Here is a 13627-nt window from a genome sequence, read left to right as displayed (position 1 = left end):
AGTGTGTGTGTGTGTGTGTGTGTGTGAGAGAGAGAGAGAGAGAGAGAGAGAGAGAGAGAGAGAGAGAGAGACAGAGAGAGAGACAGAGAGACAGAGACAGAAACAGAGAGACAGAGGCAGAGACAAAGTCAGAGAGACATAGCACAGAGACAAAGAGACACACAAAAAGAATGAGAATTGCTGTATATTTTAAATGAGGCTTGGTTTCTTTCAGATTGGAGAGAACTTTCTTAGTTCATTATAGTAAGGGGAAAACACAAGAATAGAGGTCCCGCGGGGTTGCACACCCATCGAAATTCAGCTGAGCTCAGCCAAACCAGGACCGCAGGTCTGCAGTAGCTGGAGACCCGTGATAAAGTGACAAAGTGACGGCAGGTGACTTTTCTAAAGAAGCTTACGGGTGCGGGTGCGGGTGCGGGTGCGGGTGCGGGTGCGGGTGCGGGTGCCGGTGCGGGTTTAGCATAAGAACTTCCTCACCATAAAGGAAAAGGAAAACAAAATGTTTTCCCTTCTTCTAAAAACAGCTGCGTAACTTGCTGGCTAAGCAAATGCTGTTCCCTGTTATTGTAGTTTAGAAAGGAAGAGCACTTGGAGGACCTCGCCCCCCTTAGCCCGTCCTTCCACCCTGGACTGTACCATTAATTCTTAGATTATAGGGTGATCAAAAGCAGAAACTAAGTTAGTATTCGTCGAAACCCGCCCCTCTCCCCTCTGCAAGCCAGTTAACTTTCTTCTCCTTGGGGTGATCGGAATCTGTTCAGGGGCTGCTGCGCTGGCAAGGTCGCTGCAGGAGGGAGCGCCGAACTTTGGACTGCACCTCAGAGGGCGAGGTAAACAAGAGGGCTATAAATGTCTGTGCGAGCCTGTGGCTTTGTGGAGCTGCCCTAACTGGAGCAAAGAGCCCGGGCACGCAAGCTAGTCCGAAGGGGTTGCGTAAGTAGGACTTGATTCTCTTAGAGTTTGGGAAATATTTTCTGAGGTAAAATATGTTTCTCCCCTGCCTTAAAATAGGCTTAGTAAAAAGATGACTAAAAGACATTAAAAGCATTTTTTAAAAATAGATGAACAAGAAGTGTTTGGGAAGAACAGTTAACTTTTTTTTCTTTTAAAACAAAGTTATGTTTTAATTGTTATTGATTTCTGTCCTTTACTGGGCCGTGCTTAGGGGAAGCGGGGGCAATGGAAAATACAGCTGTTTCTCTCTGCAGGAGACTGTGGTGTCATATGGGCAATATTATTTGATCAAATCCCAGGGTTTCCCTCCGAAGGTTAGAGTGAGGATGAACAAGAGGAAAAGCTAGTGGATTTCAAGAACAGAGATGGGACATACGCCCGTCTACCGGACTGTGGAGGTGTCCAGGGAAATCGGAAGCAGTTTCAGATTAAAGATCTGGGAGGGGCAGGCTCTGTCCTGTCCGTCCTCCGCAGTGCAGAAGCAGGTGCTTTTAGGCGGCACAGCGGTGCCCCAGGTGGTCCCGGTGGGGAGTTTATGAGTCTAAGTAGAGAGTGCGAGCTTTAGCGTGGGTGAGGGACTTTAAAATGCTGGTCTGAAGTTCAGGGGGAGAGGGTGCATGCAAAGACTCTGTGTGCTTTCCTTTTAACGGGGTACAATCAAATGCAGTTCTGGGCATGGACAGCTAATCTAGGCTTGCAATGGAAGACTATAACAGAAGGCTATAACTATGGTCCAGTTGTTACTGGATCTAATTTTGTGAACTTGCCTTCATTCTTTTTATATAACTCTTTGACAGTTACAGTTAAAATGCAAAGCTCACTCCATAAAAGCAACTTTAAGCAAAGTCGAGCAGCCTGTTGATTAATGATGGGGAAATCTGCAAGTGGAAACACATCTGCTCCAGGCTCCCAGTCACCCCCAGATCATTCTTTTCATTAGAAATGTAGGCGAGGGAAATAATCTTCTCATTTATGTCTGCCATTTAGCTATTTGAGAATATCTACTTTACGGCAGAATATCAAGGTCTGCGTCTTAATGCTGGAGTTCTATAAAAACTGAATTTAGTTTAATGTTTTAGTGTGTGTGTGTGTGTGTGTGTGTGTGTGTGCATGTCTGTGTGTTAGAGACTGGGCCCAGCGCCTCATATGAATTTAGTTTAGTAAAGAAATACAAGCCTGACTTTCTATTAAGAAGCTGAATAGTTTGTTTTTTTCTTTTTTTCTCCCAGAGCATAGAGCATATAGAAAATTGGCTGCTAATAGTTGTTGCAAGGTGATATATTTAAAAACTATCAGTACACTATATGCCGGTAGCTGAGAGATAATGGTTTGGGTTGGGCAGAGCCAATTTCAATCCACTCTTGGGGATTATAATCTGTATGGTCTTAGTGAAGGCACCCAAAGTCTCTCTAAGCCGTAGTTTCTCAGCTGCAGAAAGGGTAGTAACATAAATATTCTGAGGCACAACTGGCATCTGGAAATGTGCTTAACATTTTTCTCTTTTACCTTTATAGTTCTGGCAAAACCCAGGAATTGACAGACATAAGAATGATCCCATTATTGTTGTAAACATCACCCTAAAGGAATTTCCCAGATTAAACATCAGAATTAAAATGTGTTAGTATGAATAGTTGAAGTGGATTTAAAAGTGACATTTTTTCTTTCTTGTCATTTTATTTTTGGGCGTAGCCCCACAGTGCGACCCTGGCTGGACTGGACCTTGCTATATGTGCACCTATTATATAAGATTCACTTGCCTCTGCCTTCTGAGTGCCTAGATTAAAGGTGTACACACTGCACCCAGCTCCCCTCCCTCCCTCCCTCTCTCCTTTCTTCCCTCTCTCCTATCCTTTCAGTCTTTCTTTTTGGTTTGATTTTTCAAGACAGGGTCTCACAAGCAGTTCTGACTGTCGTGGAACTCACTATATAGGCCAGGCTGGTCTCGGGTTTACAGAGATCAAACTGCCTCTGCCTCCTGAATACTGGGATTAAAAGCATGAGACACTATGCCCAGCTCCCTGGCTTTTCTTCAGTGAGGCCCCCATCTTCCCTTGAAGAGAACAGTCTCACTGTATAGTTGAGGATGGCCCTAACTTGAGATTCTTCTCCCTCAGCTCTCAAATGCTGGTTCCAGGTATGCTGCTGTGGCCAGCTAAATTTGTATTCAGAAGCATTCACACCATGAAGCCTGTTCTCACTCTATATTCCAGAGAGGTCCAGAACTCACCCTGTAGTCATACTATTCTTGAACTCAGAGGTATCCTTCTGCCTCAGCTTTCTGGTGTCAGCTTTACAGGCATAAGCCACCAGACCTGACTTCTTGCATTCTTTTGTCAAAATGACTCTGAGTTAGCCGTATGGTTGTTTTCTTCTTCTTCTTCTTCTTCTTCTTCTTCTTCTTCTTCTTCTTCTTCTTCTTCTTCTTCTTCTTCTTCTTCTTCTTCTTCTTCTTCTTCTTCTTCTTCTTCTTCTTCTTCTTCTTCTGCTTTTCTTCTTCTTCTTCTTCTGCTTCTTCTTGTGCTTCTTCTTCTTCTTCTTCTTCTTCTTCTTCTTCTTCTTCTTCTTCTTCTTCTTCTTCTTCTTCTTCTATCATTGTCATCTTCTTCCTCTTCCTCCTCCTTCTACTCCTCCTCCTCTTCCTCCTCATGATTTTTGCACATTTTCCACGTCTCTGAATTTACCTTTAAAAACTTCTGAGAGAGGTGGCCCAAATTTGGGGGCTGTTTCTTGTTACATCTTTAGTATTTTAACTTTCCTGTAAGAGGAGGTATCTTTTCTATCTGAGAACATTCTATCTAGTCACAGGAACTTCATGAAGGCAGTAGTAGCAACTACTGCCTTTTTTTTTTTTGGTTTGTAGAATACTGTAGAAAGAGTCTTAGGTGGGGCAAGAGCAACGATTTGTAATATTGCTCCTTGGCTAGCATTTTCTTGGTCACACTTATCATGAGTGTGGTGGCAATACCAAAGCAGGGAGTCTTATCTCTGAAGAGATTCAAGTTCTAAATTATCATGTAGATAATATGGAGGACTAACAAGCCACATTGAATGTACCCAAGATGTTCACCAATGTGGAAGGCTTGAACTTGAAGCCATGGCTTACTGTCTGCCTTTTGCCTGGCACTTTACAGAACAATTCCATGCAAGAAGAGCTAAGGGCCACCATGAGCCACACTCACTCTGGCACTGTGTCCCCATGTCCCCACTGCCATGTCTTCACTTCTCTTTCTGGGATGATTCTTTTCAGTTTTGTGCAGAGTTCGCTACTAATGTTCCCTAGATTGACAGAGGACAGGACGAAACAGTCAGAGCTCAGTGCATCTCAAATGTGTTTGCAGAATGTTCTGCAACTATGCACTGTACGTGGAAGGTGCTTCTGAATATGTGTCTTCTCCCAGAGAGGTGCCTGGCTATCTAATGGGGCACATTTCCATATGTGTGCTGCTTATGGAAATACCGAATCTTGCTGCAGGTCGCTAGCTGATCATCCTTGCTGCAGGTCGCTAGCTGATCATTCGATCATTCCTCTCTGCCTTTTAGGTGGCACTTTTCACTTTACAGGAACATTGAGTGGAAGGAGGCTCATAACAGTGGTGTTCTAAGTCCAACAAAATGGAAATAGAATCCATAAGCTAAGTTATAATAAGTAGGATTGTACCTACCATGTTTAAAGAAATTCATAGCAATGACTGTGAAGCTCTCACTGAAGGCGACATCTCTTGTTTTATAGGACAACCTCAGCAATGTGGAGAGGCCTAGGGCTTGCCCTGGCTCTCTGTCTCCTCCCCTATGGAGGAGCAGAGAGCCAAGGCCAAAGCCCTGCTTGTAAGGAAGCTCCGGCCTGGAACATAGGAGATCAAAATCCAATGCTAAACTCCGAGGGCACGGTGACAGTGGTTGCTCTTCTTCAAGCCAGCTGATACCTGTGCCTTCTGCAGGCATCCAGGTAAGTGATCTTTTAAGGTTTAAGACACTAGGCTATTAGGTATTAGGTTATTAAATATAAACGTATGCATATAAAATGCTATACAAATAGGAATAATGTAATGGCTAAAAAACGCTTTTGAAGACAAGTATGTTTGTATAGCACACATCTGATGAAAAGATGAGGAGGGAATATGTATATGTACCCACACACACATACATACACACACACACACACACACACACACACACACACACACACACGCACCATGGATATATACATTACCTCCAAAATGTTTACTGTGGCATTCCTAGACTTTGGACATGTTTTCTTAATAGTGGAGCAGATACTTTAAGAAGCAGAGAGAGGCTGCCAGCCAGCACACACACTAAGCACTAACAGGTTAATAGAAGGCCTTGCATCATTTAACAACCATAAACAAAAGATATTGGTTGACTCATGCACCAAATATTAGTTGCATAACATTCTGTATATATGCAAAGTGAATCTAAATTTATCTAATTTGGAGCTCACGTTCATGCAAGCATTAAGTTTCAAGGTTTAAACAACTGTGAAAGTTAAAGGCTCAGCCCTAGAACACAAAGAAAAGTCACAGCCCGTTAAAATAAGAGCTTCATAAAAAGTAAGAAAGAATGTAGACGGCAGAACAGATAAACAAACTAAACGCCACCATTCGCTTTATGTGTTTTCTCCCTAGATTGGAAGACCTGCGAATAAAACTAGAGAACCAAGGATATTTTAACATCTCTTACATTGTTGTTAATCATCAAGGATCTCCTTCCCAATTAAAACATGCACATCTTAAAAAGCAGGTGTCAGATCACATAGCTGTTTACAGACAAGAAGAACATCAAACAGATGTCTGGACTCTCTTAAATGGAAACAAAGACGACTTCCTCATATACGACAGGTGAGCCGGCCTTCCTATTTATTTACTTTGACTGCACACACACACACACACACACACACACACACACACAAACACACACACCATGGATATATACTGTACTACCAAAATGTTTACTGTGGCATTCCTGGACTTTGGACGTGTTTTCCTAAGAGTGCACACGTAGGCTTCTTCCCTGCTGGGTGCCACAGTTCATGGTTTCCTTACTGGTGGAGACACTTTCGATTTCCACCCGGTGACAGACACTGCCCTGCTGTTTTTCTCCACAGCTTTGCTACTTCCTCCTCTCCTCGCTCTGCTCCTCCCTTCCTCCTCCTCATTCTTCCCAGTACAATCCTCCTGTTTCCACGTTTGTATTATTCAGGGGACTTAGGTTTCCTTCTCTTCACACTGAACATTCTGACCACGATGACCATATATAGCCTAGTGAAGTGAAATAAGTGCCTAAGCTCAAAGACAGTAACTGAACGCCAGTCCGCGGTATGTGTTCCACACTTAGAGTCACAAACATCTTAAATCCGGCGATTCAAACTGAATCAAAAGATATCAATTACATTCTTCTGACACTCATTCCTGGAACGTTGACCTTTCTGTGCATCTTGGAGGGAGGCCAGCAGTACCCATTATCTGCTAAACTGCATTGCAGAACATGACAATTCGGTCTTGGGTGATGGCTTTGTTGCCATCTGTCCTTCAGAAAACAGGCAGGTGTTAAGGAATTGTAGTCATTCCTTGTAGCCAGCTTCCAAGTCTTGCATTTATCTACATTGCCTGTATAATCAGCCCCTCAGGTGACTTTCGTGTTACTTCTCCCTTAGACGTTTGCATCTGCTTCTCAGGTGTTTCTTTCCTGATTTGTATTTAGTAGTAAAGGATTTGGTTTTTATGGTTTTGAATGATTTATTTTTTATTTTTGGTTTTTTGAGATAGGGTTTCTCAGTGTAGCCCTGGCTGTCCTGGAACTCACTCTGTAGACCAGGCTGTCCTTGAACTTAGAAATCCACCTGCCTCTGCTTCCCAAGTGCTGGGATGTGTGCGCCACCACTGCCTGGCTTGAATGACTTTTTTAAGTTAACTATGAGTCCACCATTTCACTTGGCAGCTATAGAAAACTGACTATACATTTCCTTCTGTGTTAAATAAATGAAGAATCCATTTGCATAACATACATAGTTCCTAATATTGTACAGATTAATGACCACACTCATTTGTGTCTAAATTAATTGACAAATTTATAGCTATGCATTTCTGAACTAAGCATGATAATTGTTTTAAGCATGATATGTACGGATTTGTTTTGGAATCTATGATTAAATAAAACGTTCATATTTTTAGAGAATTTCCGTGCATATACTGTCTTCTGTGAAACATTCTTAGTTAATGCCTGCTTTCTTCTGGCTCCACACGGGCTGAATGCTTGCTTTGCCTCACATTAAATATCATTTTATCATTACATTTCATTCTCTCAGACCTCTGAACTGATCTAGTCAGTAGGAAGGTACAACACTTTGGCACTCATATAAAGATGTATATTTTGGGTCCAATGTCAGTAACAAATGGACACTTCAACCTTACCATTTTTGAGAATGTTAAATTATAATTCTAGTTCTTTTAGTGAAGACTTTATTATGTCAGGTATGTTTCTCTGAATAAATGAGCTGGTGCACATAGGACATGCATGTATTATATACTTTCAAGCCTGTACTTGTGATAGTCAGTAGACAGGAGGAGAATCATGAGTCCCAGGCCAGCTTTGATGTCGCAGTGAAGTCAAGGCTAAGCTGAATTAATTATGAGATTCAATATTACCTTAAAAGTATTGAGGGAGGGAGGGAGGGCTGGGGATGTAGCTCACTGACAGAGCACAGGGAAAGGATGCGTAAGGCCTGGGTTTGATCCCTACACTACAAAAATGATAAATAAATAAGATTCTGCCCAAAGCTTGGATACTGTTTTTGTTGTGCTATGATTTCTGCTTCTGTGAAGTTTTGTCTTGCCTAAGCAGTTATGAAAAGGTCCTGTGATTAGTCTTTGGCAGAATATAAAATTAAAATTAAATATGTATTTGAGTCAGTTACTGCACATTTTTCCTTTTATGATTTAGTGACATGTATACCATTTCAAAATACTAAGATTAGACTCAGTGCATTCTTGCTATAATCTGAACTGGTATACATACTGTAAACACAACCGTAGACTCCATTCAAGGACATCTATTAAAGGCATGGGAGGGTCTTGGCCCACAGCACCTAATACCATCTAGCCCTGGTAAGGTCGCAGTACAGATCCTACAGCCGTAACCTGTGCTTGCATTGTAGATGTGGCCGCCTTGTGTACCACCTTGGCTTGCCTTACTCCTTTCTCACATTCCCATATGTTGAAGAAGCCATTAAGATCGCTTACTGTGAGAAGAGGTGTGGAAACTGCTCTCTCACGGTACGTATTTTTCTCAAATGCTTTTACTGGGGGAATAAGGAAAAACTTTAAAAATCTATCTGAATAAGTGGTTCATCATCAATTATAAAGGGAAAAAATTAAATGCACATTTTCTGTTTGGTTACACACTTTAAAATATATTTTCAAGATTTGTATTGATCTCTTTATCTAGAGAGGCTTTCAAAACAAACCAACCATGAGTGGCTGAGCCAACCATGAGATTGCTCAGTGGTTAGGAACACTTGCTACTTTTGCAGAGTAGCCCTGTTCAGTCCCCAGCATCCACATAGTAGCTTAGAGCCATTAAGATTCCAGTTCCAGGGGACCCAGTGCCATCTTCTGGCCTCTGAAGTATCACGCACAAATGCAATGCATTCAATACATGGAAGGAAGACACTCATGCACCTGAAGTAAAAATAAATATTTACAATTAGTAAAACAAAACAAAACATCAGTTACTAATGGATGTTGTTGCATAAGAATAAATGCTCGAACAACTTAGTCAACATTTAAAATATTGCGACTGTGGTAACCTGGGCATGTCAGAGTAAAGCTCATCTGTGATTACCTGTCAGGGAACTGAAACTAGGTAACTACTTAATTTGTCAAGGATTCAGGACAACCAGCTTTGCTAAAGAGCGATCCTTTCTTCCATTTCTGTAAGTTGAAGTAATGCTCCCATGAAAAAGAAATGTGTACTACTAATTATTGATATCTCCTAATAACCATGAAAGTATTTATTTCTTGTTATGAGAAGTTCTACATTTAAATATGTCTATAAAATTTTTAATTGACTAAATTTTTGTCATACTTAAGAGAAAATAATTTTAAGCAATGTTTCCTAAATTTGGGCAGATTTTTAAAATTTAAATATAGGTTTAAAAAAATGTTCTGAAATTATATATTAGCTATAGTTTCTGATTTCCCCCCCAGATCTAAAGGAAGCTTCAACAAGTCATTTAACCAATTAATTCTGGCAGGTCATGCTGATCATACCACTCTGACAGTTTAATATTTATAAAATTCTGAGAGTTATTTCCAGATTTTAAAGATGAGGAGACTGGGTTGCAAATAAATTTCTTTTCTTTTTTCTTTTTCGTTTTAAAAAAGGATCTATTTATTTTATGTATGTGAGTACACTGTAGGTACAGACACCCCAGAAGAGGACACTGGATCCCTTTACAGATGGTTGTGAGCCACCATGTGGTTGCTGGGATTTGAACTCAGGACCCCTGGAAGAGCAGTCAGTGCTCTTAACTGCTGAGCAATCTCTCCAGGCCCAGTAAATAAAGTTCTTAAAGTTGATCTGACTTTAAGTACTTTAAATAATTAGTGCTATCAGGATTTAATTTTTTATATTTTGGGATTACTTCTGATTTAGCATTTGTGGAAATGTCTGTTATAAATATGCCCAGCCATATTGAAATAAAAAGGCAAAAAGATTTCCTACAGTAGGCTTAAAACTTATTAACTATTTGTTAACGATAATAGGATCTGATACGTACATCAGCTCGGCACATTTCTGTTTTGCTGTCTTCCAGACACCATCAATTATATGATACATTATTTGTTCAACCAAGAGAGAAAAAAGCTGCTGTCAATTAAAGTAGGCTATGATGCCATTTTTACCCAATGAGCTGTGAAAACATTACCAAAGCTTTGGTGAAATTAAAAACATTTCCTCACGTTGCAGAATGAAAAGCTGCCAGTCCTTGCTGACATTTTTTGAGTTGTCAGAGAGAAGATCTTTAGCTTTAGAAAACAGGATTAGATCAGACAGCAGGCTTGAAAAGTGACTTACAGCACAACTGAGGTTAAGATCCTGAAATATTTGGCTGGCTTCATTAAGATATAAGTTTTCTCAGTCAGTTTACTTAGTTTTGATTTTACAGAGAGAAATGTAGTGGTTTGGCTTCTTTAATCCTATTATAAAAGTTGTAGACGTGGAGACTAGGACCGTTTTCATTGATATACTAGCAAAGGGTATCCCAATTCACTTGTTGGAATAACATATGTTGGCTCTACAAGTACTTTTTTTATGCATTCATGGTAATTCTATAATCTTGTTAATAAGTGATTTATAAATTTGTTCCAGAGTCTTGAAGATGAAGACTTCTGTAAAAATGTGTCCTTGGCTACTGCGAGTAAATCCGCGGAGCCCTCAGAGACGCACAACCACCACAAACACCACAACAAACATGGGCACGAGAGTCTTGGGAGCAGTAAGCCGTCAGAGAACCAGCAACCAGGGCCATCCGATGTTGAGGCAGCGCTCCCTCCTGCAGGCTTGCACCACCACCACCACCACAGGCACAAGAGCCAGCACAGGCAGGGCCACTTAGAAAGCTGAGACATGGCGGCAAGCGAAGGCTTGCAACTTTCACTTGCCCAAAGGAAGCTCTGCCGAAGGGGCTGCATAAACCAGCTCCTGTGTAAGCTGTCTCAGGAGGCTGGGGCTCCGCCCAGCAGCTGCTGCTGCCACTGCCGCCACCTCATATTTGAGAAGTCAGGGTCTGCAATCACTTGACAGTGTGCCGAAAACCTCCCATCCTTATGTAGCTGACAGGGGCTTTTCGCGGAGGAGAAAGTCATTGAATCCTGTCAGTGTCGATCTCCTCCAGCTGCCTGACACAGTCAGCCTGATAGCCCCACAGAAACCAACCCCAACTGAAGCTGAGATAATAAGACCAAGAAATGAAAATGACGTTCGAATTAAATACTTAAAATAAAGTGTACTCTCCCCAACTTGTCCTAAAGACACAATTTCATTTCAAGAATGTTTACAACCCATTTAATTAATCAGTGAACTAAAAGTAGTTGAAATTGGATGTGTGCAAACAGAGAGAAATCTACCATATTGGCTTCTAAAGTTTAAAGTATTTATGCCACAAAACATTTCCTCCAAATCAGATTTGTACAGTGGGGCAACTGAAAAGTGATTGCAGCCGTTGGTTAATATGTCTTTCTTTTTCCTTTTTCCAGTGTTCTGGTTACATTGATGAGAACAGAAACATAAACTATGACCTAGGGGTTTCTGTTGGATAGCTCGTAATTAAGAACGGAGAAAGAACAACAAAGACATATTTTCCAGTTTTTTCTTTACTTAAACTCTTAAAACAACAGAAACTTTGTCTTTCTCTCTTACATTTTAAACTGAGTAAATCTTTAACAGACTACATTTTAAATACCTACTTATCTTTTTTATCTCTAAGACTCCTAGCTGGAGTTTCATTACATATATCTGCATCTTGTTTTCTTCATCTAATGCTGTATTACTCTTCTGAGTTGTGAGCGACTCTCTGGAAAGAAGTAATGGAAGAAAAGTATGGTGTTAAACTGTGTGCTGCTTAAGACAGTATTTCCATAATCAATGATGGTTTAATAGAGAAACACAGTCCTATGAACCTGAGCTCTTTTATGGCTAATACAATTAAGCAAGAATGGAGTACAGAGTTAACTGGCTACAGTACAGATGTATCAAAATAAATGCAATTTAAAAAGCCTTAAAGTGTGTGTCTTTACTGTTCAGCATGCTCACATTGAAAATAGAAGTGAATTTTTAATTTTTTTTTAAAGCTAAGGTGTAGCTAATGCATTAAGCACTCTGCTCAAAACCGTCTCCGTGTGAGGCGGTTGTCTTTGGAGGCTGTGAGGCGCTGTTCTAGGTCTCGGATAGTGTTCTGGAGACTTGCGATCTCCTTGCTCTTTTCCTCCTGAAGATGCTGAAGCTTCTAAATGAAGGAGAGAAAAGTTTGTCACAGCAACTTAACAAATAGTAAGGTTAAGTATAATGAACTACAAAATAACAATCACAACACTTGTATTTTAAAAACTATCTTACTCTGAAAGACCTGCCCCTTTGTTTTTTGTGTGATTTAAAGAGAAACACTATAAGACTACAAAAATAATTTAATATATTTAAAATAAATAGTAGGTAATTTTTATAGGAACATACTAAGACAATTAATTCGCTGAGCTTATAGTTATCGGAAAATGCACATACCCTTCTGTAGATACTTTGCGGCAAAATAGTAGCATCCGGATATGATTTTGATTTAGTCTGGGCTCTTGCTAGTTTAGTGTCAAACTGAACCAAATTCAAGAAGAGAAAGTTATTAAGGGTGTTATAGTTTAATACTCATGAACAATGTTTCTACAGGAAAAGCATGTTTGCTATGTATTTTGTAATTGAACACACTCCATTTAACAGACAGAAAAGCCTTTATGAAACAATTTGAAAAAAAGAACAAGAACATCCAAACAAGCATCAGGCAGGTGTGGGGTTACAATGACTGTGTGGCTTTACAAAGGGCCAGACCGGGACACAGCCTCCATAGGAGCCACTGCTCTTGGTGCTCCTCCCGCGAGGCATGTGCTCAGACACTGAGCCAGAAAAGATGTTCACGGCACAACTGGTGTAATTTTGTCAGTAAAAAACCAGTGTGATTCACAGACTTAGGAGAACAGCTCTTATGACTTTCAAACTTTGAAGCTAAACATTAAAATTTTGATGTGATTTAGTCAATTCAAGCAGTTTTAAAAAATTAAATTGATTCAAATGAAAATATTAAGTCTCTTCTCATAAGCCATTTTTTTTTTTTTGGCCCAATGTTCCACTACAATTCTTCCTTTTATATTTATCCTAGCATGTCCTCTGAGAAAACTAGAATAAGTTTTCCATGAGATTGTGTTCTGATTGAAGGAGAGAAAAGATAGTTATAATAAAGATAGATAAAGACATTTGTGTTCTACTCAAGCAGCATGATCAGACGAGACTAGTGCCGTGGTTCACAGAGCAAATAAAACACAACTCCTAACTGGTACATCATGAGATATGGCCTGTTGTGTGTCAGTTGCCATCCAGCCCTTCTGTGGAATACTTGACTAGGATATGGGACCAGCAGAAGAAAAGCACAGTGGTAGCCATAGCAACAGCAAAATCCCTCTGAAGCAACAAATATATTCCCCACTTCTGCCCCATATTGTTACATACAGACTCCCAACAAGTCATAGCAAAGTTCTGCTAAGTGAATAGTAACTTATGTCAATTAAGATCTGTGAATATTTATAGAATGTAATGTGGAAGTAGGGATGAGTGGAAGCCATGGCATATAATTAAAAAAATTTGGGGGGGGGGGCTGGACAAATGGCTCAGCAGTTAAGAACACTGACTGCTCTTCTGAAGGTCCTGAGTTCAAATCCCAGGAACCACATGGTGGCTCACAACTATCTGTAACAAAATCTGATGTCCTCTACTGGAGTGTCTGAAGACAGCTACAGTGTACTTACATATAATAATAAATACATCTTAAAAAATGTTGGTAGAATTTAGAAAAAAATGCAAAAGACAAGTATTCTGTTAATGCATCAGTCCCCTTGAGATT

The 13627-nt window shown here is 40.3% G+C and overlaps 2 protein-coding genes across 4 annotated transcripts in view; one reads left to right on the top strand and one right to left on the bottom strand.

The window, feature by feature from the left end:
* Nucleotides 1-698: 698 nt before the first annotated feature.
* On the top strand, nucleotides 699-11751 carry Selenop (selenoprotein P). 2 transcript variants are annotated; one of them, XM_052159506.1, is made up of 5 exons: nucleotides 699-830; nucleotides 4685-4900; nucleotides 5598-5810; nucleotides 8126-8243; nucleotides 10339-11751. In XM_052159506.1, the coding sequence occupies exons 2-5, from the start codon at nucleotides 4698-4700 to the stop codon at nucleotides 10939-10941; spliced, it is 1137 nt and encodes a 378-aa protein (XP_052015466.1). In that variant the 5' UTR covers nucleotides 699-830; nucleotides 4685-4697; the 3' UTR covers nucleotides 10942-11751. The 2 variants fall into 2 exon arrangements, with proteins under 2 accessions (XP_052015466.1, XP_052015465.1); XM_052159505.1 differs by lacking the exon at nucleotides 699-830 and adding an exon at nucleotides 837-933.
* Ccdc152 (coiled-coil domain containing 152) overlaps nucleotides 11182-13627 on the bottom strand; it is a 21983-nt gene continuing 19537 nt past the window's right edge. For both annotated transcript variants that reach the window (XM_052159507.1, XM_052159508.1), the window contains 2 exons: nucleotides 12247-12330; nucleotides 11182-11974 (listed from right to left, as the gene is read on the bottom strand). In XM_052159507.1, the coding sequence (XP_052015467.1) occupies nucleotides 11852-11974; nucleotides 12247-12330 (207 nt within the window). In that variant the 3' untranslated portion in view covers nucleotides 11182-11851. The remainder of the gene's footprint in view (nucleotides 11975-12246; nucleotides 12331-13627) is intronic.

This window comes from Apodemus sylvaticus, chromosome 16, assembly GCF_947179515.1.
Source record: "Apodemus sylvaticus chromosome 16, mApoSyl1.1, whole genome shotgun sequence".
Lineage (NCBI taxonomy): Eukaryota > Metazoa > Chordata > Mammalia > Rodentia > Muridae > Apodemus > Apodemus sylvaticus.
This window is presented reverse-complemented; position numbering and strand designations above follow the sequence as displayed.